This window comes from Vicugna pacos, chromosome 13, assembly GCF_048564905.1.
Source record: "Vicugna pacos chromosome 13, VicPac4, whole genome shotgun sequence".
Taxonomy (NCBI): Eukaryota; Metazoa; Chordata; class Mammalia; order Artiodactyla; family Camelidae; genus Vicugna; species Vicugna pacos.
The window spans coordinates 52,340,278-52,366,059 of record NC_132999.1 but is presented as its reverse complement, the minus strand read 5'-3'; the positions used below and the strand labels follow the sequence as shown (position 1 = coordinate 52,366,059).

Sequence of the window (25,782 nt, the reverse complement as noted above, 5' to 3'; positions counted from 1 at the left end):
GGGGGTAGGGGTCTCCCTCTGTGAGGGGTAGCTTGGCTGCTGGGCTGTGGGGTCTCACAGAGATTGAACCTCAGCTGCTCTTGGATGCCTGAAATTAACCCTTTGCCCTGGACCTGGTATCTGCCCATCTCCTTTGCAGAGGGCTTGAGAGACGAGGCCACTGAGCTGAAGCGGCCAGGGATCTGTGTATGTCTGGGGGTGACACTGCCATGGAGATGGCGCCCATACCCCTGCCATAGGGTCACCCCTTTCCCTGGAGGGCAGAGTCAGTAGGCATGTGGCTGTAACACTCTTTGTTACCCACCTTAAGTCTACAAGTAGAAAAACAGATACAGATAACTGAGTGGTCAGCAGCGGCCACATGTGGACAGCCAGAGGCATGAGCAAGGTCCCTTTGGTCAGTGGCAGCCACAAGGGTCCAGGTTGCAGGGAGGCCCCGGTTGGTGCTCTTGGGGTCGCCCACCTGGTTTCAGCAATAAATAACATGAGGACCCAAAAACCAAACCAAAACAAAAAATACAACCAGTATCTTTTGGGGTGGGTGGTGAGGGACTGTTTAAATTATTGGCCTTCCCCGGGCCACGGGGTGGTTGCTGGGCACAGAGCCGGGCGGCAGTCACCGGCACGTGTGCAGCTCGACGAGGCGCTGGCACTGCCGGCACTTGACGAAGCAGCACCAGTGGAATTTGCAGCTGCAGCGCTCAGCTAGCTCTACCTGTGCTGTGTGGAAGCCGCGGCCACAGCACAGCAGCTCACAGCCGTCGATGGCCTTGGATGTCTTGTTGCACGTGCGGCCCCTCGTGCCCAGCACGCCGCTGCGCATGTCCTGCTCGCAGAAGTCTGGGCTGGGCTCCAAGTACACCAGGTCCTCGTCTGTGTGTGGCTTGAACTGCGCGTTACGCGGCACCAGTGCCCTGGAGGAGCCCACACGGCGTGGCTCCACCTCGGTGGCTCCATCAAACTTCTCCTTGAGTGCGTGGCCCACCTGGCGGAAGGGCGGCACGGCTCGCCAGCACGTCTTTACCTCGCAGGAGCCCGACACCCCGTGGCACTTGCACTCCACCCGCATGTGTGTCAGGATAGCCTGCGGGGGACGGGGAGGGGAGAGGGGCCATCAGGAGATGTCAGGGGAGGCCAGGGAGGGGCCACTAGGGGGTGGGCAAGGCGGGGGCAAGGATGCGGGGAGGCCCTCAGGAGAGGAGAAAGTTTGACTGTTGTGCTCCCTCTGTATTAAGCTCCTGCTGTGTGCCATGGTAGGCTGGTAAACTGTTGGGAACAGTTGAAGACACTGGCCCAGCCCTTGGGGCACTCGGAGTTGATAGAGGAGAGACATTAAAGGGCTGTGTCATACAAAAACAGTGACGTGATGGAGAAGAACACGGCTGCACTGGACCTGCACAGGAACCTTGCAGAGTCGGGATCAAGGTGGCAGATGGTGTCACAGTTAAGCACATGACCTTTGCAGCGACACAGAGAAAGTGTCCAGCTCTGCTGTTTATTACGTGATGTGTGTGACAAAGCGGGATGGAGACTATACCTGTGTAGGTATGTGTGTGTGGGGCACGTCGGGGGCACACGTGCTGTGCTGCGGGCCACACACATGGTTCTGTAACACCTGGTCACCTGTCTGCTCCCCTCTCCCACCACCCTGCACCCCGCTGACCTGCAGGAGGTGCCTGGTGCTAGTGAGAGCCTGTTTCCCGTGTGGCACATGGGTGGAGAGTGGGGACCTCGCCGAGCCCGCCCTCTCCCAGATGCGGGGTGGCGGGGCTGTGCACGCTACCTTCCTGCCGGCCTCGTTGTTGTGCAGGTTCATGAGGGCCCGGCTGGACGAGGCCCCCTTGTTTCTCTCCCGCACGTCCACGAACGACTGTGAGAAGGCCACGCCGTAGGCAATGTTGTCCGAGCATCCTGACCACTGGAAGCCTGGGGGTGCGGTGGGCACGGGGAGCCGAGGGTGAGTGAGGGCCAGGGCCCAGGCCCCTGCCCTCCCCCCGCGCCCTCCCCACAGCCTGCACTCACCCTGTGGGCTGACCCCATGTACCGTCCGGTCACAGCCGCACTTTTCAAGCTCCCCGCTGCTGCATGCCCGCGTCACCGCAAAGGCCACACCTGCCGAAGAGATGGCGTACACGAAGGCCGCCTCCCGAGTCCCTGTGGGAGGCAGAGGGAGGGCAGGGCTGGGTCCCAGTGCTCCTCCCTGCACCCTCCTTTTTAGAGGGGAGGGGTAGATGGGGCCTCCTGAAGATGGAGGCCCACGGAGAGAGCAAGGCAGGCTGACTCCCGCAGGCCAGGACTCACGCTGTGCTGGGGCTTGTCCTTACCAGACCAATGGCTAAACACACTTGCACACGCCAATCACTGCTCCGCGGTCTGCACGTGTGCTGACCAGTTACCCTCACAGCACCCATCAGTTAAGTACTGTTATCATCCCTGTTTTCAGAGAGATTAGCCAACTTGTCCCAGGTCACACAGCCCACGGCTGAGCAGGCAGACAGCCCAGCGTCAGTGCTCTGAGCTACGGTCAGGTCCTGTTCTCACAGCCTCGCCACAGGTTTAGTCATTTTATGAGACAAGAAGGGCTCAGAGAGGTGAATTAACTTAGCAAGACTACAGAAGTAGCAGCGCTGGCCTGTCCGCCCAGCCCTTTTTGTAGCTGTTCCCCAGCTGGCCCCTCTAGGCTGAGGGGTCCCCCACTCTGTGAACCTGCCCCAGCCCCCCTGCTGAGACTGGGCCCATTTCTGAGACTATCTTGCTTCCTTACACCTTTAAGAGCAGATCATAGTGACAATGGCCCCTACTGCTTACCACAGCCATTGCTGATGAGGGGATGCCCTCTGCCGCCGGGAGTTTTATCCATGCCCATTTCACAGATGGCACTGTGCAGGTTTGGGGAGGGGAAGGGGGTCCCAGTCTCCCAGGCAGGAAGGGATAGGACCAAGGCTCAAACACAGGTCTGTCCGCCTCTGCTGCCTGTCTTTTCCCTTCTGCCCCGTGGCTTCTTGGCGGTTCTATTTCAGTGCCTGCCCCATCTCCTGCCTGAATGGGTGTTTTTATCCTCCTAGGAAATGTGCCTCAGGGGGTGTAGCTGCTGTGTAGCCTCTTTCTGGGGGTGTGGGTGGTGGGAGAGAGTGTATTTGTGCGTGTGTGTGTGTGTGTGTGTGTGTAGTGCGTGTGCACACGGCCAGCTGGGTGTGTGACCAGACGGGCTCTGCTCCTGTCCTGGGCCCTGTGAGGGCCTCTGTGTGCCCGTGACTGTCCTTCTGTCTCTTGCTGGAGTGTCTGTGTCCGCAGGAGCGGAGGGGGCAGGCTTTGGCCTCGTGGTTGGCAATTAACTCTGTGACACCCAGGTCTGTGCTCTCGGCTGCCCCGGGGAGCAGTCGCCGTGGTCAGGCGGAAACAATCACCTCCTGTGTGCCCGCGTCTGTGGACAGGCAGCGGAGGCCGAGTGCTGGGGCCGGGGGCAGCGCAGCCCCGACGGCTCAGGACGCCCTGTTCTCGGCTCGGCCCTTGAGCCGGGGATACTGCCCACCACCCACTCTCCACAGCCCACCCTCTGCCCTGGCCTGGCCATTTGGGGCCAGCATGAGGGGGCTTGGCTGGAGCCACAGGGGCCTCGACAGCCCGAGAAGGAATCCTCTCCAAGTTAATCGAGGTTAATAGCAGGATCATGTTGGTTGGTTTTGTGCTGTGGCCGCCCAAAGAGAGACGACTTTAGTTTCTGGTATTTCTGGTATTTCCAGGCCTGAACTAGCACAAATCTCTGCCCCAAAGACCAGGGGGGAAGGGAAGGCGGGAGGTAGGATGGATGGGACTGGCAGGGTGGCCCCAGCTCCTGGCCTGGCATGTCCTTTCTCCTCTGCTTCTCTGGGCCCTCAGGCAGCCCCTGGCCCACCCCCAGCTCTGGGCCCACCTCCTCTCCCGAGTGCTAGCAGTCCTGGCTGCAGAGCTCCCTGTCAGGTGGCTCAGGGAGACCCCTACCCCATCCCCAACCAACATCCATCTCCAGGACTCCAGGCCCCCTTATCCTGGCCTTGGGAGCAACTGGCTACAGTTCTCTCCATGGGGGCCTGGAAGGAAGGTGATAACAAGAGCTGAAGCTTGGGGAAGTGGCCTGTGCTGGGCGCTGTCTCAACCCCTGATGGAGTTTATGTACTCTGCACAACAACCCTGGGAAGTAGAGACTTTTCCTCCTCATTTTCCAGAAGAGGAAACTGAGGCACTGAGTGGTGAAGCAACTGGTCCAAGAACACCCAGCCAGGAAGTGGCGGAACCAGAATTCAGACTCAGGCAGCCTTGACATGATTCGGCCTCGCAGAGTCCGGAGGCAAGCCCACAGGAACCTCCCTGCTCCCCGACAGTACATCTCTTCCCATCTCCCACATGTGAAGCCATGAGCTGTGGGACGTGTCTAGTTCCTTCTGTGGGTTCTTTCCTGGGGAGTGGTGAGCAGCTGGCCTGTGCTCAGCACAGGAGGCCCCAGAGGCCTGGAGAATGTACCTGAGCAACTGTGCCCTGAGAGCCGATGGCAGCGGCTCCTCCAGCCTCTTGACTCCAGCGCTGTGCCCCTCTGGGCTCGTCCCCTCTGCCCAGCTGGAGCTTCACTCCCCGGTGGGGCACCTGGCAGAGACCACTGAGACACAGGAGAAGGATTGTGGTGCGATTACGAGGGCAGCAGAGGGGAGCTCCCTGGTGACCGGCTAGATGAATGGGCCCTGGTCCGGGCGTTGGCCGGTTCCAGCTGCAGCAGGGAGACAGTCCTGGCTCTGTCCTCCTGGGACAGCAGAGCCGGCTCTTGAAGGTGCTAGCAGCTGCCCTGGGACCTTCTGCCTTTTCCATAAATCCATTTTCCCCCTCCCACAGCCAACACCTCTCTTCCTGCTCTCCCTTCTTCCAGGGCACCTCCTTCCCTGGCTCCACCAGCTTAAATCCTGAGTGTCCTCTGGGTCCCGCCTGACTGCCATCTTTTCCAAGGTGTTAAGGCTGCCGGGGGCTGGGAATTCAGATATCCTGAGGGGATAGCTCCACTCTCTGAGGGCCTACAAGGGCTTTTCCATCTGCTGTCTAACATCTGCTCATGGCCACCTGAGCGATTGGCTCTCTCCGGCTCTGCCTGATGGAGGAAAAAGTGAGGCTCAGTGGCTTGTCTGGGGTTCCCTGGCCAAGTGGGAACTGGAACCAAGGTCTTCTGTGCACTTCTGTGCACATCATGTGCACTGTCTCCCCAGATGTCAGAAGAAAGAATGTTTGAGCAGGAAGGAGTGTTTGGAAGAGAAACAGATGAGGCTGAGTTGGGCTGGAAAGGAAGCTACGGACATGGTGATCCTTGGGGCACTGGGCAGGTGTCCTGGTGGCAGTGTCATTCTGAGCATAACTCATGTGTTTCCAAAGCAGACCCAGTGGAAGTTCTGGGGAGGTGGGGCAGGACAGGCCCGGGTGTCTGAGAAAGTCACTGTCCTCGTCCTCTCCACATCCCTGCCCCCAGCCTGCCTTTCCAGTTTCCTTTGCTTTCTTCTCTGCAAAGTTCATCTCTTCTTGAAACCGCCTCCAGGAAGCCTCTTTAGATTTAAGAGGCAATGAAAGACAGGGGAAAGGGGAAAGGCTTTGGAGCTGGACAAAGCCATGTTAAGACTGTTTCTGGTGATGTGACTTTCCCCAGTTCTAATGTGAGGAAAATGCTGCTGCCTGGCAGGCAAGACCCCAGCACTTCTGCACATCCCTCCCACCATCATGGACTCCCAGGACTCCGGGCGCTCTCACTGGCCTACCCGCCCCATGCAGAATCGGACAGACTATTTCATCTTCTAAGTGTATCTGCAGCCAGATTGGAAGGTCCAGGGGCCAGGCTGTCCCTCACCTTCTCTGCCCCACCTTGAACCCAGCACAGGGTTGGGCACAAAGCAGGCCCTTCACAGCTACCTGGAGAGAGATGTGGGTACTGGGGAGGAGCGAGGATGCTCAGCCGGGCAGGCCTGAGATCTAGTCCTGGCTCTGCCCCTTCCTAGATGTGTGATTTCAGTCTTCTTATTCATAGAAATGGGGTTGATCATAGTTCTGATCTCTTCAGATGGGTATGGAAATCTCATGAAGTGACAGACAGGAAGTGCTCAGCCCAGTCCCTCGCCCAGAGTAGGTACCTGGGACATAGTAGCTACTGTGAATGTTGGGTTGGGCACTTAAACCCTGAGGGCCTGTTGTCCACATATTTGCATTGGGGTAAAACCTTCCTTAGGGCAGAGACACTTCCTTTCTCATCAGACATCTGTTAGCCACATGCTGTGAGCCGGGCTCTATGAGGGCACCAAGGATGCCAAGGATGGGAAGCCAAGGTGAGTCTGTCTTCAAGGAAGCCCTGGTGTAGGGTGTCTCTGGGGTACCCCCTCCTCAGACCTCCTGTGCCTTATCTGCTGGCACCACAGGCTGGCCTGAGAGGTCGCCAGAAGGAAAGCACATTCTCACCCTCACTGGGTCCAATGTGATACCAATATTGAGGACAAAGGTGAGGACACAGGTGTTAGTCACTGCCCAGGCCCGAAAAGCATCTGCTCAGCTCCAGCCTGATGGTGCCGTCAGTGAGGTGTCCTGGATGTTAGACGCATGGGGAGTGGAAAGACAGTCTGGGCTGAACCATCCCTTTGCTACAACCAGTGCACCACATCACCTCCCAGTGAGGCAGCTGGAGCCCAAAAGGGCCTCAAGGCTCATCAAGTCCTCTCTCTTGGGACAGGAATGTGATCAAGGTCACAGAGTAAGATGTGAAGAGGCAGGGGGAGGCCCCGCATTGTCTACAGAGGGAGGGAAGCAGGAGAAGAGGGGTTGGCATCGCCTTCCCACCTGCCTGCCCTGCTCTGGCCAGCCCGCTCTGAGACCCAGCACACCTGCTGCTCACGGCCACACCGAACCTTCGCCAGACTCCACCGCCTCTCCCTCCCATCCTCAAACTCTTGTCGTTCATTCCACATATACGTATCAGTTACCTCCCACGTGCAGGCACTACTCTAGGCACTGGGATCAAGCAAGGACCAAACCATAGAAAGGCCATCCCACACCTGGCCCTGAACGCCTGCTCAGCCAAAAACCACCCTCTGCCCCATCCAGCTTCACCACACGTCTGGCAGATTTTCAGCCAAAGGACACAGTTTGGCCCTGACTTATACACAATCGTCACTGGTCACCATAATGTCACCATCTGTCTTGCCTCTGTAGGCCAGTAGCAGGGGGCCTACACTGCCTGGGAGTGGAGGGAGGGTGGGGTTGGAGCCTGTGTAACCTCGGGCAATGCTGGCAGTATGATAGCTGCCCCTGTCCCCTGAGGGGTGCCGTGGAACCAATCGGCCCTTTGGAAATATCTCTGACTCCTGCCGGAAGCCTGGGAGCTGGGTCCTGGGATTGCCCCAAATTTCTAGGGAGGAAGGTGCAGAGACAAGGACAGGGGATGGACCCTGCCCAGGATCTCATGCCAAGAGCTGGCAGGTGCCGGATCTGGGTGCATTACACCCTCTGCCTGCTGTCACGTGGGAGCATTCCACACTCAGGATTGTTGTGAGGAGGGCCTGATGCAAGACAGCACCCAGGAGGCCCTCAACAGATGGGGCTCCTTTTCTCCAAGCACGCCCTGGCTCTGGGTGGGATCTGTTTTCTTTTGCACATCAAAGAAAACTATAAAGAAAACAAAAAGACAACCTACGGAATGGGAGAAAATATTTGCAAACAATATGACTAATAAGGGCTTAATTTCTAGAATATATGAACAGCTCGTACAACTCAGTAACAAAAAACAACCCAATCCAAAAATGGGCAGAAGACCTAAACAAACATTTCTCCAGTGAAGACACACAAATGGCCAATAGGCACATGAGAAAATGCTCAATATTGCTAATTATGAGAGAAATACAAATCAAAACTACAAGGAGGTACCACTTCACACCAGTCAGAATGGCCATCATTAAAAAAGTCCATGAATGATAAATGCTGGAGAAGGTGTGGAGAAAAATGAAACCCTCCTACACTGTTGGTGGGAATGTAGTTTGGTGCAGCCACTATGGAAAACAGTGTTGAGATTCCTCAAAAGACTAAAAATAGACTTACCATATGATCCAGCAATCCTACTCCTGGGCATATACCCAGAGAGAACTTTAATTAAAAAATATACATGCACCCCAATGTTCATAGCAGCACTATTTACAATAGCCAAGGCATGGAAACAGCCTAAATGTCCGCTGACAGATGATTAGATAAAGAAGTTGTGGTGTATTTATACAATGGAATACTACTCAGCCATAAAAAATAAAATAATGTCATGTGCAGCAACATGGATGGACCTGGAGATTGTCATACTAACTGAAGTTCAGCAAGAAAGATAAAGAAAAATTCCATATGATATCACTTATACATGGAATCTAAAAAAATTACACAAATGAACTTATTTACAACACAGGAACAGACTCACTGACATAGAAAACAAACTTATGGTTACGGGGGGAGAGGGAGGGGAGGGAAAGATTGGGAGTTCAGAATTTACAGATACTAACTACTATATATAAAATAGATATGAGAGGGTATAACCTAGTGGTTAGAGTACATGCTTTGCATGCACGAGGTCCTGGGTTCAGTCCCCAGTAGTTCCCGTTAAAATAACTGACGAAATAAATAAACCTAATCAACAACCCGCCCACCCCCCAAAAATGGGTAAACAACAAGGTCCTACTGTATAGCACTGGGAACTATATTCAATGACCTATAATGAGAAAGAATATGAAAAGGAATATACATGTATGTATGTATATAGCTGAACAAATATGCTGTACACGAGAAAGTAATACAACATTGTAAACCGACTATACTTCAGTTAAAAAAAAAAAGAAAGGAGATCTTAAAAGTTCTCACCACAAGAAAAACATTTTTGTAACCGTGTGTGGTGATGGATGTTAATTAGACTTGCTGTGGTGATCACTTCATAATATATGCAAACTATGGAATTATTACATTATACATCTGAAACTAATATATGTCAATTATACCTCGATTTAAAAAAGAAGAAAATGAAAGTAGGTAGCTGAATAAACACATCACACAGAGATTTAAAAAAAAGAGTATCTGGGAATTCCTTGTACTATTTTTGCTATTTTTTTGTTAGGTTTGAAATGACATCAAAAACAAGTACCCCCCTCCAAAAGAGAAAAAAACACCAGCATGAACAAAGAGCTTTACAGCCCAGAGGTGAAAACAACCACCTGTTTGCAGGAGCTGGGAAGACTGTGGAGGAGGAACCTGTTGAGCTGGTGGAGAAAGAGGGCTGGGTATTTGGAGTAGAGGAAATAGCACGTGCAAAGGCACGGGGGTGTGAAGAGGCCTGGCACGTGAAACCCTACCAATATATTCACCAATCCACCTACAATATGGAACACCTACTGTGCATGAGGGGCTTCCCATGCCCGGGGTCTGCTGTTTGAGCCTAGTACCTGGGCCTCATCAGGCGGGCAGCCCTGGGTGCTCGGCAGGGGAACCTTCACCCTGGGAGGACCTCCGCTACCAGGCCGCTGACTGGGTCTCCGCTTCTTTTCTGGAGCAGCAACGTTCAGTCATGCCAAGCATGATCGTGCCTTTTTGGTCCCTGCCAGCTCCCAGGAGAATGGCTTCCAAATTTCTATCACAGTTGGTTTCCAACAGCATCCAAATGGTTTGCCACAAGCCCAGCAGCCCTAGCCGTCCAGGACCACAGGTGCCAAGACAAAGGTTGGCCCAAGCAGTGCCTTCCTGCTGCCTGAGCAAGTCAAGGGGCCTGTTGACTGGAGGTGGCTCAGGAGTGTCAGTTTCACACTCAGGAAGTAGAAGAGGCCGCTGGCTTATAACGCTCCCTCGAGGGCAGCAGCTTGACCCGGTGACCTCTCAAGGAGCCTTCCAGTTGCACGGAACATTCTCTCTGCCCTGGCCCACCTTCCTCTGGCTTAATGCCTTCTCATATTTCTGGTGTCAGCTGAGGGCCCACCTCCTCAGGAAAGGTTTCCCTGAGCATCCTGTCCTGGCCAGAGGAGGGGTCCAGCCTTGTGCTCCCGAGGCTACCACATCCCCTCCATCACAGCATTCTCTCATCGTGGGCCCTGGAGCTGGACTGCTGGGCTCAAGTCCTGGCTTGGCTAATTTTTGGTTCTGTGACCTTGGGTAAGTTGACCTCTCTGTGCCTCAGTTTCTTCATGTGCAATAAGGAGGCCTATCTCAAAGGGCCAGATGAGTTAATACTACTGAAAACACTTAAAGCAGCATCTAGTCCCTAGCTGGTGCTCCTGGTGTGTAAGCTGCTGCCCCTGCTGAGCTGTAGTTGCTGCCCTGACTATGAGTCCGGGAGGACAGGATCCGGGTGCTGTTATTCCCAGGGTCTCCGGGCTGGGCACGGTGATGCTCTCTGCACGGTTCGTCAAAGGTGCAGACGAACAAGATGGGCTTGCTTACGAGAGGCCGTTGCTAAGGTAAAAACAGCATGGGGCTGGGGGTCTGGAGTTCTAGGTCTGAATTCTGATTCTGATGTTTACCCTCTGAGGAGCGCTGGGCAACTCTATCCTTTCTCCCTTGCCTGAGCCTCAGTGTCTGACTGTACAACGGGATGGGAGCTCAAGGACTGACAAGATGGCACACTGTCTTGTGCTGCACAGCCAGAGAACAGCATCCCCCTCCAATAGCCCTCCCACCCGGACTCCTGCCTGCCGGGTCCCGGTGCTCCTGGTGCCTGCATCTGCATCCTATGTGGCTTTAACTTGATAAGTGATGGAAAGGTCAGGTCACTCACGGGCATGTGGTTCCCCACCCAAGGACATGATGGTCTCTTCCAGGGTCCCCAGCACCCCCGCCAGCCCCTGCCTCACCTTGCGTCACCACCTTGCCAAAGACAGGCAGCGAGTCGAGCGTGGAGCAGTTCCAGCGCCGGTTCCGGAACTGGTACTGGCACTCCTCGATGGCGAGCTGGGCGCCGCGGCGCACCGAGTCCATCACCTCCAGGTTCCGCTTGCACATCTGCACCTGCCTCTGGATCAGTCCCTTGAGCTTCTCGCATGTCTCCTCCTCAGAGATGCTCCCCACCGAGGACAGCTTGGCCAGGTACCTGGGGAGAGGGTGGTGGGGGGTGGGACGCGACGCAGAGCCCCTGCCCTCCTCCTTCCACGCCCAGGCTGAGGCCATGCCTCGCCCAGGTGTCTGGGGGCCAACTAGTCCCAGCGATGGGTCCTGGAGGTCGATTTCTCTCTGGATCCAGTGATAGCCCTCCTGCCCAGCTCCTGGGGTGGGAAGAGGGCAGTGCTGTCTTGTACAAGGCCTCTGTCTCCAGTTAGACAAAGCAGGGGAAGCTCTGGGAGGGAAGCTGACAGAGCCTCTGTGGGATCCCTCCCTGATGGGGTAGCAGCCCCTGCTCCAAACTCTGTGCCCTGATGTTACCTCAGACCTGGCCTATGGGCTCCAACCGCTCCATGTCGAGATACCCTCTAGGTGGGAGGCTGCAGCCACTGTCTGCCCTGGCTCTCTCTTTCCCGCCCCCAGGCAGGGACCCCCATGACCTAAGCCCACCTTCAGGATACTAGGCCATGATCCTCACTGCCAGCCACATCCCAGGGCCACCAGGTAGAGACCAGCATCAGTGCTGCAGCACCTGGGACGAGGGCAGTGGGGGGCTGGCGAATTGGAGATGGTGGTGGTGGTGGGGGCTTTAAAAACAAAGCATGCCATGCTCTCCTCTCAGCCTCTGGAGTTTTTATAGCCTGAGGGTGGGGCACCAATGCTTGCCCCACCTCACAGGGTTACAGTGAGGACTGCAGTCCAAATGAGATCATTTATGTCAAGACACTCTGGGATGAGGCACCTGTGGGAAAGGCTTCTACTGCATCCATTTCAGCAAGGACAGAGAGAGCACTACTGTTGATTTGAACACCTACTATGTGCTATGCACTGCGGCCAGCACTTCTTTCTGTTGCCTCCTCACTCCAGATCTATGAGGTGACAATGATGTTCATTTTGTGGCTTCCAAAATAAAGGCTAAGAGGGTGACATGCCCAAGATGACCCAGGTAACAAGTGCCAGAGCCAAACTTCAAACTCCTGCAAACCCCATGGGCTCTTGCCTGTTGCCCTCTCTGAGGGCCCTGGAAGGCTCTGCCCCGTCTAATGATGGCCACTTTGTGATCTGGGCCAGGAGCTCATGGGGGTGGGGCAGAGCTGGGGAAAGACCCTGTGAGGAAGAAAGTGGTTTCTCTCTCAAGGGAAGGGCGTGCATTAACTGAGCACCTACTAAGCGCCGGGTATGTCTCAGAGCAGCGAGATGACTGTCAAGGTCACCTGACTTGTAAAGGCAGACATGGATTGGAGTCCAGGTCCGGATGACCCTGAGGCTTGTGCTCCAAACACTGCCCCTCAGCCTGTCCCCTCTCCCCACCCCAGCATCCCTAGCCAGGGCCCAGCGCACATAGTAGGTGCACAAGTGGCAGCCTGATGGTGGGAAGAGAGCTGAGTGGTGACTCTGGAAGTTCTCCTCTCCTTCCCCTGCCTCCCTGTCCCACTTCTTCAGTGGGAGATGCATCCTCCCAGGGCAAGGCTCCCTGGTGCTGCCTCCCAGGTTCTTGGAGACAAAGCAGAGTGCACAGGATCACAGACTTAAGGAATGTTCCCTGCCAGGTGGTGTGGTCCAGACTCCTTATTTTACAGGTCAGCTCAGAGAAGAAAAGGGGCCTTTCCATCACCTGCCAGCAGGAAACTCAGACCCTGGTTCTACCTTCAGCCTCAGCCCCACAGATCAAGGGCTCTGAGCAAAAGAGAGCAAATGTCCCACTGCCCCTGACTCCACAGGGAACCAGCCCAGCAACCCCAGTCTTCTGAGCAGCAGGGGGCGATGACCCTCTTAGGGGTGGAGGTGAAGATGCTGGTGCATCTTACAAGGGAAGCTGCACAGGTTTCTTGTCTAAGGAAGGATAAATGGGGAAGACCATCACTCTCCGGGACTCAGTTTTTCCATCTGTAATGTGAAGGAGAGACCATGCTTGTGGCTAAGTCAGGGGACTGTTGTCAGGAGCAAGAGTGATCTTGCATATGAAAGATGGTCTGACCGGGGTCTGAGGCAACGAGGCAGAAACTCAACGTCTGTTTGCTGAGCGAGGGAATGAATAAGTGAGTGGCCCCAGATAGAAAAGCACACAGACAGCCTAGTAAGATATGGGAGATTTTTATGATGATGACAATAAGACACTTTTATGGCCCTTCATCAGCAAAGCCTAAATACTTTACTTACATTATTACATTTAATCCTCACAGCAAGCCAAAGAACCCCCATTTTGTAGAGGAGGAAACTGAGGCACAGACAGGTTACGCACTTTGCCTTGGGTGCAAGGCCACAGAGCTAGTAAGAGGCAGAGCCAGGACTCGAACCTGGTTTTGTCTGGCTTCAAAGCCTTTGGTAGACAATATTCTTTTATGTAGCTCAAGGAGATGAAGGACACCAGTGGGCAGAGGCTGCTGGGAGCTGGGCTCGTTCAACCCAAGGTGCAGTTGGTGGGCTGCCTGCAGGCTGCCGAGCTCTCCAGCCCCACGGGTGCACAATCAGCAGCTGGATTCTATATGTCAGGCACCTGGGCTGGACCAGAGCGATGGTTCTCAAGTCTGGCTGTGCATCGACACATTCGTGGGGTTTGTTGAAAGCACAGGTGTCTGGGCCCCACTCCAGGCAGGGCCTGCTGGGCATCTGGGCTTTTAACAGGTTCCCAGCAGCAGCTGTGAAGCCAGGCTGGCACTAGCCTGGAGGACACTTTATGGGAAGCCCTTGGGGAACCACTGGTGAGGCTTCCTTTTAAGCCCAAGGGAATCTGATTCTGGGATCCGCTCTCTTCCTCACTGCTGCACCAGCCCCCTGGCTGTGTGGCCTGAGTCTGGCTCTTTTTATCTGGAAATGGAGGTCGTGGTTCCTCTTCTGCAGGCGGCTGTGAGAAGTTAACGTGATTAGACGTGGCTACTGCATCTGGATTTCACCCTGGCACATCATGGGTGCGCCGTAACTGTGATGGTCTCTCCCTTCCCTGGCAGCATGGGCTGGTGGAGGTGGGTGGTCTCGGGCTGAGGCTGTCTAAGCTGCCTTCACTTTCCCCACGTGCCTTGCCTGCTGGGACTCTCCCAGTCTTCTCTACCAGGTCCTGCCCAGAGGATGCAGACTAGCAGTGTCCTGAGGCGCAGGCAAAAGCCTGACTTTCTCAGACAGGAGACAAGGGTGGCTGAGGGTCAGGAGGAGGGTGCGTCTGTAAGGGGAGGGGGCTGATTTGGCACCTCAGCCCTGCCTGGCTGCTCCCTCTGCCTCTGCCAGCTGAGGGAAGGGGTCCCCCGTGGAGCTAGTCCCACCTGGTGCTCTTGGCCTGCAGGGGGCGCCAAGAGCCTGGCTACTGGCCGTGGGCCAGGTCCACGTTTGGGAGGCCACAGGTGAGGGGACAAGGAGTTGGGCCTAAAGCTGGATCCTTTCCTGCTCAGATGCTAGGGTTGGACTCTAGAAGAAGGGGGGCCCTATTCCCTCTGTGACATGGGGGCATAGAGCTGGCCTGTCCCCATCTCAGCCTCTGCTCTTGCGTCCGGCCAAGGGGCCAGTTTGGGCTGTGCTGGGCCCTGGCTTCTGTGTGCAAGGCAGGGGTTCTCTGGGCAGGGGAAGCAGGCTGGGGAGGCCTGGCTGAGCCACCAACCCACTTTGTGACCTTAGGCAAGTCCCCACCCCACTCAGAGCCCATCTCCTCACGGTACCGTAAACGAATGGGTCTATGTCAGAGTTGGCTGGAATGGTGGGGGCAGGGGGTGGGTCCAAGCCTCAAAGGCCTCCTGGCCCCATGCCAGGCTGGTAGACTGAGCCCCTGCCACTGAATGAGGAGGGAGACGGACCGGAGGAACTACTCATCCCCTCTGCCAGGCTCAGGACTCAACGAGGGGACACAGGCTGAGATAACAGTAGTAGGATTTAGGGGTGAGCTGCTGGCCTGCCATGGCTGTGAGTCACTGGGACAGCTTCCAGGAAGAAGCTGAGGGACCTCTTCCGCTGAGGAGTGTCCCTGTCCCCAAGGCTGGCACCAGTGCCCACCACCCCCAGCCCCTGCCTTCTTCTGGCCCCACAGTTGTCCCCTTCCATGCCACAGGAGGTACAGCCCCACCCCCCTGCCTGGCTCTCTCCAATCCCAGAGTCTTGCTTGGGAAGGACTGGGTGTCAGAGTCGGAAGTGGAGCTGAGAATGGGGTGGGGACAGTTTGTACCCCAGGCATCACAGGCCCTTGTCCATGCTGCTTATTTGTCTGGCATCCAGTTAGGGTGCCTGGCCTCATTTTACAGATGAGCAAACTTAGGACCAGAGAAGTGGAGTGATTTGCCCAAAGTCACACAGCTAGTGAGTGGCAAAGCTGGAATGCAAACCCAGCTTGAACTGGGAACTCTCTTTCCCCTGTACCCTGGTTGTGGCTCTGCTTTGTTTGACAGCCATGGGGGGCTGACGCCACCCTCAATGTCACGTCAGGTCTGTGGCCTCCTTGATGCCTAGCCCAGGGCGTGGCGGGTAGAAGGTGTTCAATAAATGCTTGCAGTATGAGTGGAGGCTCTGTCCTGACTAGGTCCCCTCTGCTCCCCTCCTGGTAGAGCGCTCGGGGGTGAGGGAGGAAAGAGGGGCTCCTTTGCTTTTCAGTCTGCTGAGGACTTGGAGACCCTTAGGGGCAGGCGCAGTTGGTCCCTGGGGCCTTAGGAGTCCCCTCCCCACACCTTAAGGTGGCTCAACCTTTCCCCTGGAGACACGCTTGCCACTTGCTAACCTGGAGTAGGGTGGGGCTCAAATGTCAGCCGCACAAGCCGTTCCTGGGGGAGACAGAGCCTGGGCATGATTGGCGCTGGCTGCCACTGGGCTGGGCCAGCCGGTGGAGGGCCTTGGCCATCCCTGCTTCTTCTCTCGTTCTGGTTGTCGCCCCAGTTTAGGCTTCTTCCTGCCACTGCTGAGCACAAGCTTAGCAATTTGCTACCTGCTGCCCTGGCCACCCAGGGCTCCAGCCACAGCCGTGCCATCGATCGGGTTACCCCCCAGCCCAGGCCGCCCCACGACCGCTGCCAGCCAGCTCATGCCCAATCTTCTCCAACGGGGGCTCCGGTCCTTCAGGCTCCTCCCAGGAGGCCCTCCCCGCGCCCGGCCCGTGCCTGCAGCCTGCAAGGCTGGAGGTTCCTCGCCCTGCCAGGGAGATCAGATCCTCTCAGCCACCTGCTGTTTTCATTAGAAACTAAAATTAGCTGGGCTTGTCCCAAGCTTTTCCAGGTTTGCTTGCTTTTTAAAAAAAATATACAAATTCTTAGAGGAAAATCCGCACCTCTCTGACTCCTGCCCGGCTCTTGCTCTGGGCGTCAAGAGGACAGGGGACGGGAAATAGCTGGAGCGTTTGGGAGGCCAGGCAGATCAGTGTCGTGGGTCCTGGCCCCACGAGTGTCCAGGTGGGGGCTGGGACGCCAGCCCAGGCCTCTCTGCCCCCTCCCTCTGGCCTCCCGGCCTGCCCGGGCCACATTTAGAGCCTTCAGGAGCAGTCATGCCTGTGACACCAGAGAGGAAGGAGGCCAAGCGGGCGGGAGGAGGAGCCTTCCGGAAGGAAACGGGTGCTTGCTGAACAGAGCCGCCTTGGGAGACGCAGCCGGGTGAAGGCTAGAGGGACACAGACCCCATCCAGGACTGTGTTCTCATGGCGGGTGGGGAGGACCTGGTTCCCCAAGATGCTTTCACACCTCCAATTGTTTTCAGACCTTTGAAGGTTTCTGTATCCGCTGTCTTAGTTTTCTGCCATCCTTCCCCTGACAGTGTCCCTGTCCTGGAGGCTTATCCCTTTGCATGGCAGGCAGTGGGGTGCACTGTGCAAGAGAGATGGACGGATGGGTCAGAATCCCATCTCTATGTTACCTGAGGCCAGTGAGGGAACATTTTTGGGCCTCAGTCTTCACCTCCAGAATGGGGAGCAGAATAGTTCTGATCTCAGGAGGCTTAAATGAATTAAATATTCAATAGCAGGCACTCCTTCTCTGTTGGCGACATCATTACATCATTATCATTAAGATGTTCATCGTCATCATCACTGTCATCTCAAAGCCTCTTCAGAGTCCCTCGAGCTGGACCTTCTTCTGGACCACAGACTGGTTCTTCTCATTTGTCTTCTTTGGCTTGGCTCTATCAGCTCGCTTTGATCCAGGTTCCCAGCCTTTTTTTTTTTCAGCTGAGCACCCCTGATGGGAGGACACACGTCCATTGGGAACAGCAGATCATACCAGCCTCGATCCCAGCTGTAGATTTCTGTCAGAATCTCCTGATGGAGTATGCAGAGTTACAGAACATGTTTCCAGTGATTCTGGCTCATCACATGGATCCTCCAAAGACCAGGAGTATAAGAGATGGGATGAAGTGGGGATGGTGCTGTTAGATTAGGAGCTGGGATGCTGGCGTGAGGACAGCAGGGGTCCAGGACAAGTTCTGGTGTGCCCAAAAGACTTGGAAACCACTCGGGGGACTAGATGACTGGAAGAGAGAGACTTTACATCTGTTGTCACTTGTGCTTTTTAAAGAATTGTCACTTGCTTTACTATATCCTTATTGAAACCATGTAGGGTTGTCCAGGTGGATATCAATCCCTTCCTTTTACAGATGAGGAAACTGAGGCTCAGAGGGGCATGTGTTCAAGGCCATGCAGCCAGGAGTGGTCAGGATTTGAAAACAGGTCATTCTGGCTCCGAAGCCTGGGCTGGCTCATCAGACTGCAGAGATGGCCCAGGGTACCGAGGGCATGATGATTTGGCATCTGTGGGCAATGATCTGAGGAAGGTGGTCTCATTCTTTCACTGATGAGTCTTTCTAGAGCCCTGTGTCTTTTCTGGACTATAGTGAAGGCATCTCTCAGGGTTGCGTTCAGGAGTGCGGGATGCCAAGGAGGGAGCCATCTCAGTGGTTATGTGACTGCCTGGACAGTGTCTGGGCCTGGCATCCCTGCAGTTTCTTGGGCCATGGAAGGAGTTGCTGCCATCAGCCTGAACCCCCTTGGAGGGGCAGCCAGCGCGGAGGGGCTGGCCTTGGAGACACTCACAGTGGGTGTGGGGTTCAGGGTGCTGCCTGCCTGCCTGCCACCTTCTTTCCAGATGTGGTGTAACTCCACAGTTCTCAATGCCCAGGTCAAGTTCTCTTTGCCCCCAGTGCCCTTCCTCAGTCAGGGGAAATGATGGCCTCCTCGGAGCCCAAGGCCCCACCCCTGTACCTCAGGGTGTGATTCCTCCTCTGCCTGTCTCCTGGGATCCCCAGCTCCTTCTCTCCATTCTTAGAAGCTAGAACCCCCATTTTCTGTCTCTCAGCGTCCCAGTTTCCATTATTTTCAGCACCCTGGTGCCCCAGCTCCCTACAGCTCCTCCTTGTCCTCCATTTCCTACTAGGGAACCCCTATGTTCCATCTCATTGTATTTGTTCCCAGGGGAGCTGGTGGCTGGCTCAGGGCCAGAAAGTAGCCACTCAGACCTGAACCTGGATGGTTTCAGAGCTGGGCCAGGGGTGAGGATTTTTCTTCTCTCTCTGGGGCACGTGTGGGGTGGAGGCGAGTAGGTGTCGAATTTAAGGCACTTACTGACCTTGCCTCGCCTCCTTGTTTTCCAGTAGAGAGCTTCTCCCCTGCAAAGACCCATCCAACCCTTGTCCCCAGAGTGCCTTTCTTGCCCTTGGAGTAAGGTTCAGGCTCTGGTGGTTCCAGGTTTCTAGTGGGTTCCCTGGCCTTGGTGCACCCCTTCTAAAGGCCTGATCCTGGGAGAGCCTGTGGCTGAGTGCCTCCCCCGCCTCACTCCCCCACAACAGGGTAGGGCAGATGGGAAAACCTTGGTTCCTCCCTTGTCTCTCATCACCTCCAGCAGAGATGCCTGGCTAGGGGGATGGGCTGCAGGCCTGCTTTCATCTGCTGCAGGGAAAGTTCTGGGAAGACAGTCGGGAGACCTGGGGTGGAGATCCAGCTCTACCACTAATATGCTCTGTGACCCCAAATGCCTAGCACAGTGCCTGATGGTCTTGACAAGTGAGTGCTTCACAAGATTAAATGAGGCTTACCAGGCACTCACTCTCCTGCTTGGAGGTTCAGTGTCCCGGAACGGGGGTGAACTCATCATCTCTGAGAACCCCTCTGACTCTGATGGCTGTGATTCGGTCCTCTTTGCCTGGGGTACTGGGGCAGATGGACATTCCTGCCTCAAGAGGAACACTCTGCTTGGGAAAGAGTTCCTGAGACCCAATCCTGTGATGATATGACTTGTGTGTGAACAGGGTGAGAAACCGGGTCTGGAAGGAGTCACAGAAGGAAAGAGGCCCCTCTAGTCTCATCAGCAATTTCATGCTGCTTCGAATGGGCCTCTCCAAAGTTCCTTCGTGAGCTGCGAGCTGTCGGGAAGTTCCTTCTCTCCCCGGACACATCCTTCTCTCCATCTACCCACCTCTCCCCGCCTCTCTTCTCAGACCAGGTCCCCTCCACTGCGGGGGTTCTGACTTGGCCAGGGAACTTTGAAAACAGAGTTTGATTTCAAGTTTGCCAGGAGATGGGGGAGGTGGAGAGGGGTTTGGAGTGGGGAAGGAGGAGCTGGGGAGGGTCACGGCAGGGAGCGAGCCTTCTCCCTGGTTTGGCTGAATCACAGAAGATGCAGTTCAGGACTCAGAGATAAAACCTGGCAGCTCCTGCGGAAATCTGGACAGCAACCATGGGGTCGCAGCTTCGCCTCCCAGCTGAGTTTACTGAGTGGCTCTTGCAGGCTCGTTTGGAGTGGGGGTAACTGGGGAGGCAATGGCGGGCAGCTGTCACCCCTGTCAGTGGCTCCCTGGCCAACTTGGTGCCCGGCTGGCTCAGGCCAAGCCCTTCTTCCCAGAGGGAGGAACAAGAGGAGGAAGCTTCGTGCAAATGCTCAGCTTTCCAAATGCACCCACAGGGCCCGAGTTGGGCGAGTTTCAACAGGTTTGGGGAGCACTGTCTTGTCAGATGCTTGCTGAGTTGCTCAATTGCTAATCCAGGGTTGAGGGAAGAAAGTCAAGCCATAGCAGACAGCTGGGTCGTGACTGCTGCCTGAGCAAACCCCTCGGGCAGAGCCTGGTCCCGGGGCCCTGCGAGGAGGGTGAGGGGAGAAAGCACTTAGCCTGGCTCTGGGGGGTGCTCTGGCCGGGAGCTGCCAGGTGACAGCCACACTTCCTGATACTCACTTTGGCACATCTTAGCATCACCTGAGACACGGGGCAGTAGAGCAGAGCCTCCCTCCTACTTGAGGTCTTTGAAGGTGGGCCATGATATGACAGCAACTTAAAACCCTCTGGAGTGAACAGGCCCTTCCTTCCTTTGTTCACCAAATGTTGACTAAGCACCTACTACGTGCCAGACATGTGCCAGGCACTGAGGCTGCTGTTTATGTCACAGCCTCGGCCTCCAGAGGTTTATAACCTTGTAGAAGAGGTAAGAAGCCATACTCTTAGACTACAGTTAGATATTCTCAAAACAGTTCTATAGGTGGGAATGAAAACCATGAGATCTGGACACATGAGAGCAAGTCAAGTTCAAGTCCTGCTTCTGATGTGCAGGATGCCCTTGGGGAAGTCACTGCACCTCTGGGCCTCTGAAGTGGGGCTGAAATGAATGCAGACTCCCTCCTGTGAAGGGGGAGGGGGACAGTTTATGTGGTTCTCATAGGTTCTAACAGATGCTTTTTAAGACACTGATGCTCAGTCGGGAAATTTTGCCCTCCAGGGGACATTTGGCAATGTCTAGAGACATTTTTGGTGGCCACCTGGTTGAGGCATAAGTGGCATGTAGTGGGTAGAGGCCAGGAATGCTGCCAAACATCCTACGATGCTCAGGACAGGTCTCAAATGTCAATGGTAGGATCTGAGAAATACTGATGTGAACATGTGAACTGTAAAGGGCCGTGGGTGTGTTAGTGATTGTGACTCAATGCCCACAGCCATGGGAGGTGCTCCAGGTGGATGGTTTTTTTCTATTTTGAAGGGAGGGTTTTTTTTTTTTAATTTTAGCTGGAGATGAGGGGGACCCTTCCTGGGGGAGACAGACCACACCTTTACCTTTGGGGTTGGCACTGCACATCTAGGCTGGCTCTGCCCACACCTGGCCCAGCAAATTGTGCCCAGGGAGTTACACACCCCTGCCAGGTAAGCAGGCACAGAGGATCTTGGCCAGGAGACGGAGATGCATACCTGCCGGGAGTCAGATCCAGTGCGGACTGAGATGCCTCCCGCAGTGGCATGGAAGGGGCTCCAGAAACTGCTCCTCGGGCCGGCAGGATCTGCCCGGGAGCCAGGCTGGCCTCTCTGCCTTTGTGAGGCACTTCCAGGGGCCCTGGTTGAAGAGCAGGTAAGTAGCAGCCTAGGAGCCTATCTGTGTGACTTGTGTAAGATCACAGGATCTGGACAGAACAGTTTTGGGTAAACAAGGCTTGGGAGCAGCAGCCCGAAGGCCCGTTCTCTCCAACACCTCTGTAACCAGAGGCACGTCTTCTCCAGTGCAGTGACAGCCACCCTCAGCTTCCCGCAGTGGCCATGCTGCTGTTTCCATGGCTGTGGCGGGCACTGTGCTCAGCATGCTACGAGCACAGGCTCACTCTGCCCTCATCACCCCCAAGGATGGGTACCATTTAACAGATGAGGACTGAGCCTCAGAGAGGCTGAGTAACCTGTCCAAGGCCACTCTTCTGGTCAGGGGCAGACCTGGGGTGGAACTGCGTACTGTCTGTCCTGGAGACACAGTTCCTAGCCACTCCGCTGGACCACCTTTGAGTGCAGCACAGGCTCCCTGCCCTGTCCTAACAGGCCTCCGTTGGGGCCCCAGCTGCATGCATTACTGCCTGTCTTCAGTGTCCACAATGATGAAACCTTAGTTTATCTGTTCTCTAACTCTTCCAGTACTTGCACTTGGGGTTCAGAACCACCTGCTGAGGATTGTAGCCCAGAGGGGAACAGAGGCCCATCCAAGGTCGCTGAGCACTGGGGGCCAAGCTGGGATTGGAACCCTGGTGTCCCGACTTCCAGCCTAGCCCCAGTGCCAGGGGGAACATTCAGAGACAGAGCCCAGGTCTGTGGCAGAGTCCAGGTCTTCCACTGATGGACTGTTTTCATCCATTCATCCCTCCCTCTGTGGTGGGAGCTGCCACAAGCTGTCAACTCACTCCTGGTGCCAGACACAAGTCTAATCAACAGCTTCCAGCTTCTCTGGGCTTGCCCAGGCCTCAGGCGGCAGAGCCCTCCCAGCTCCAAGCTCCATCCTGCCCAACAGCTGCACGCAGCGGGACACCTGGCCTCCCCGCCAGGCCACCCGCCCTTCTGAGACAACGGACAGCACTGGCTCTTGCAACCGGCTAGCCAACTGACCCTGGATGGAATCCTGACTCCAGGTACTGGAAGGGGAGTGGACACTCAGGCCTCGCTCCTCTGAGAGCACTGCCAGCCGTCCTCTTGGGGCCAGACCTCCAGCGTGGCCTACACTTGAAAAGACACAGTGCCAGCCACCGTGCCTGGAGGGACATCTGCCCGCCAGAAGCTTTTCCTTCTAGAGGCAGCTTTTGGGTCAGATGCCTCTGCCATTTACAGGCTAGGTGACTTGGGGCAATTACCTCTGTGATCCCCCAACTTTCTCATCTGTAAATTGGGATTCAGATGTCGTCAGTATTTAGACAGCACGGGGGGAGCTATTCTAATTATTGTGGTCCAGATTCTACGATCTCCAGGACAAGCCCCCTCCATAACTGCTCCAGCTCATTCAGCTCATCCCTCTCAGAGCAACAGCATGCACACTGTCTCACCCATTCGTGGTTTTGCTCTTATCTTGTCTTCCTCCAAGCTCCTTGGGGGCCAGGCTGTGACATCTATTTCCCCCAGAGCTGGCCCAGTCCCTGGCCTGGGGTTGGACCCAGTATTGGAATGTGTCCAGAGCTCCCTTCTCCATCACAGCCTCTCTGGTTCGGTAGGGTCCTAGGAAGCCTCTTGTTCCTCCTGCCTTGGGCTGAACAGAGAGACCCTTGGCTCAAAGCCCGGGGTGCAGCAGGAGTGAGCTGGGTCATCCAGAGACCTGCTTCATGGCAACCTGAACCATCACTGCTGCAGAGAACAGGTTTGCCAACCTCTCTTCTCCCTCTCGGCCTCCCCTCCTCACCTCACCCCCTACGGCGCAAGCATGAGAACTGAGCTGTGTTGGAATTCCCCATGGTTTGCGTGACCCAAAGCTGGGGCTGCCTCCCTAGCTGGGATTTCAGGCTTGGACATGGCTGAGGACGGGTAGTGACACTATCTGGACCACACTGGCTTAACTTTGAGATGGCTTCAGGGAGGGGGGTATGTCACTGCCCGGGAGTCAGGGCACCTGGGTTCAGTTCTCATCTCTGAGTTTAAGCAAGTAGCTCCCCCTCCTGGGGCCTCAGTTTCCTCATCTATAAAACGAGCCAAGACACTAGATGCTCTTGATGGATGTCTCTCTCTTCCCTGAAAGCCTGAGTCAGACCCTTGAATTGCCACCTTTCCCTTTTCGTAGCCCTCAGCCCTGGGCTGGTCAGACCCAGTTCTTGCTCTTCCTGCCACTCATGCTGACTTTGGAGACCCCATGCTCGGAACCCATGCTTCCGAGACTCAGCTCCAGGGACCCCAGACTCCCCAATGTCCAAATCAGCTCCCCTCTTCGGCTCTGTGACCCAGGCCCCACTCAAGGGGATGGCCTGCCCGGGGTAGTGGGAGGAGGCGGTGGGCCTCGGTTTCTGTACACTTTGCCACTGCCCCTGAAGTGTTAATCAAATTAAGTCTCCAAGAAAAACAAAAGCTCTGCAGCCACTTCGGGCTGCCTTGGAGTCACTCACTCTCGCTCTCGGAACAGCTGGGAGAATTCCACATCACCTCCGTCCCCCAAGCCCTGGGTGGCTCTGACCCCAACGAACACACTCCTTCCAGCCTGCAGGGCCCCGGCGGCCGCAATGACCTCATAGCAACAGCCATTGGACACTCAGGGCAATTTCATGGGAGATATTTGTTCTTTGGTCTTGATGCAGAGAGAATTTTTTCCTCTCCCGCTGTCTCCATGGAAACCCCAGCTACACTGTTGGCTATCCCCCTTCCCACCTCATGCTTTTCAGATCAATATTGGAGCTTGGTTCCCCACTGGCTGCCCACAGCGGATGGGGGCAGAGCTCTGGGCAGAAGGAATTGGGACCAGGGTTAAGCCTGGGGCCAGGGGAATGGTCACTGAGGGGGATGAAGAAGGTGTCCAGGGTCCTCTTGCTTCTCTGTTCCCCCACTCATGAAAGCTCATCCCTTTAGAATCCCTCCACCCGCCCCAGTGAACCTTCTGTCCCTTCGCAGGGAGTCCCCTGAGCCAGGCCCAGTCAAGGAGAAACACAGACAGGTCACCAGCGGTCACCACCCCTTCCTCCTTAGGCAAGACACAGGGAGGTAGGGGGCTGTTGTCCTCTTTAAGGTCTGGACGGAGTTTCTTCCTGCCCCAGCCGGCCAGCGCCAGCCTCGGGCTCTTGGAGGCCGGTGGTCCCGGTTCCGTCCCTCCTTCTATCCGGGATTCCGCCCCCTAAGTAGAAACAGGTCCCTGCACGCCTCCAGCCCAGCCCGCAGTGCAGCGCGGGGCAGGTCGGCGAGGGGAGCTAGCTCCTGGACTTCTCGGGACTAACCTGCTATTTATTAGGAGTCAAGGTCCCTCCCGGTAGTGGGCTTCCTCGGCGACCTGTCAGCTCAGTCCGGGCTGTGCTCCACGCCCGACGACCCACCCCAGCCGCCGCCCCGCGCTCGCACCCCTTGCGCTCTAGGGATCCCCAAGACGCCGCCGCCACCCCTGCCTCTTCGGGGCTGGGAGCAGGACCCGGGCAGAGAGGTGTCCAGAGGGAAGCCCGGGTGGTGGTGGCGGCGGCGGCAGCGCAGAGGGCGAATGAACCTCGCGTCCCGCGGCAGAGACACCTGCCGGGCGCCCCCGCGCCTGCTGCCCCGCGCCGCCTGGCACCGGCCGCTGCCCCCAGGGCCTGCCCCGCCCCGCCCCACCCGGCCCCAGCCCAGCCCAGCCGGGTCCCGGCCCGACTTACAGCCAGTTGCTCGCGGCGGCCGAGAAGACGGCGAAGACCAGCAGGCGCAGCGAACGCAGGCACGAGCGGGGACTCATGGTGCCGCCGCGGGCGCCCGGCCCTGGGCAGCGGCTGCGGCCGCGGGGTCCTCCCGTCGGGGCAGCAGGTGGGCGCCCCGCGGGTGGGCTGGGGCGCGGCGCCGGGCGCGGGCCGGGGCGCGCGCGGCGGGGCTCTGCCTCCGTGCCTGCCGGCAGCCCTGCCCGCTGCTGCGCCCGCTGCCCGGCGCGGACCAGACTGTCAGCGCCGCCCCAGAGCCGGGATGCGGCGGCGGCGGCGGCGGAGGCGGGCGGGCGGGCGGCCGGGGGGGCGGGCTGGGGGCGGGCCGAGGATGGGGTTACCTGGGCGGGCCCAGCGGCCCGGGACACCCCCCGGGGGCGGGCCGGAGCGGCGGCGGCCGCGGCCGCCCTGGCCCGCGGGACTGGCTTCTCCGGGGGTCTCCCCGGCCGGGCGCCCGGGAGAACCTGGAGCCCAAGCCCGCTCCAGGCACGCCTGGCTGCGCGTCGTCTAGCTCGGTCGGGCTAGAGGCGCGGCGACCCAGCTGCCCGGTCCCCGCCTGAGCCTGGGGGACAGGCGGGCACAGCTCCCCCAGCCCGCCGCTGCGGGCACTGCAGCGTCGCCCTCGCCGCCCCGCCTCGCCCCCCGCCGGCGCCTC

General features: G+C 56.8%; 1 protein-coding gene across 3 annotated transcripts; it reads right to left on the bottom strand.

Annotated features, from left to right (window-relative positions):
* Positions 1-512: 512 nt before the first annotated feature.
* On the bottom strand, positions 513-25,380 carry WNT4 (Wnt family member 4). 3 transcript variants are annotated; one of them, XM_072975155.1, is made up of 5 exons: positions 25,092-25,380; positions 10,860-11,095; positions 2,023-2,154; positions 1,784-1,926; positions 513-1,084 (listed from the first exon to the last, which is right to left on the bottom strand). In XM_072975155.1, exons 1-5 carry the CDS (start codon positions 25,166-25,168, stop codon positions 617-619), a joined length of 1,056 nt encoding a protein of 351 aa, XP_072831256.1. In that variant the 5' UTR covers positions 25,169-25,380; the 3' UTR covers positions 513-616. The 3 variants fall into 3 exon arrangements, with proteins under 3 accessions (XP_072831256.1, XP_072831258.1, XP_072831257.1); XM_072975157.1 differs by having other exon boundaries at positions 513-985; positions 25,092-25,374; XM_072975156.1 differs by having other exon boundaries at positions 2,023-2,112; positions 25,092-25,374.
* Between the last annotated feature and the right edge of the window lie 402 nt (positions 25,381-25,782).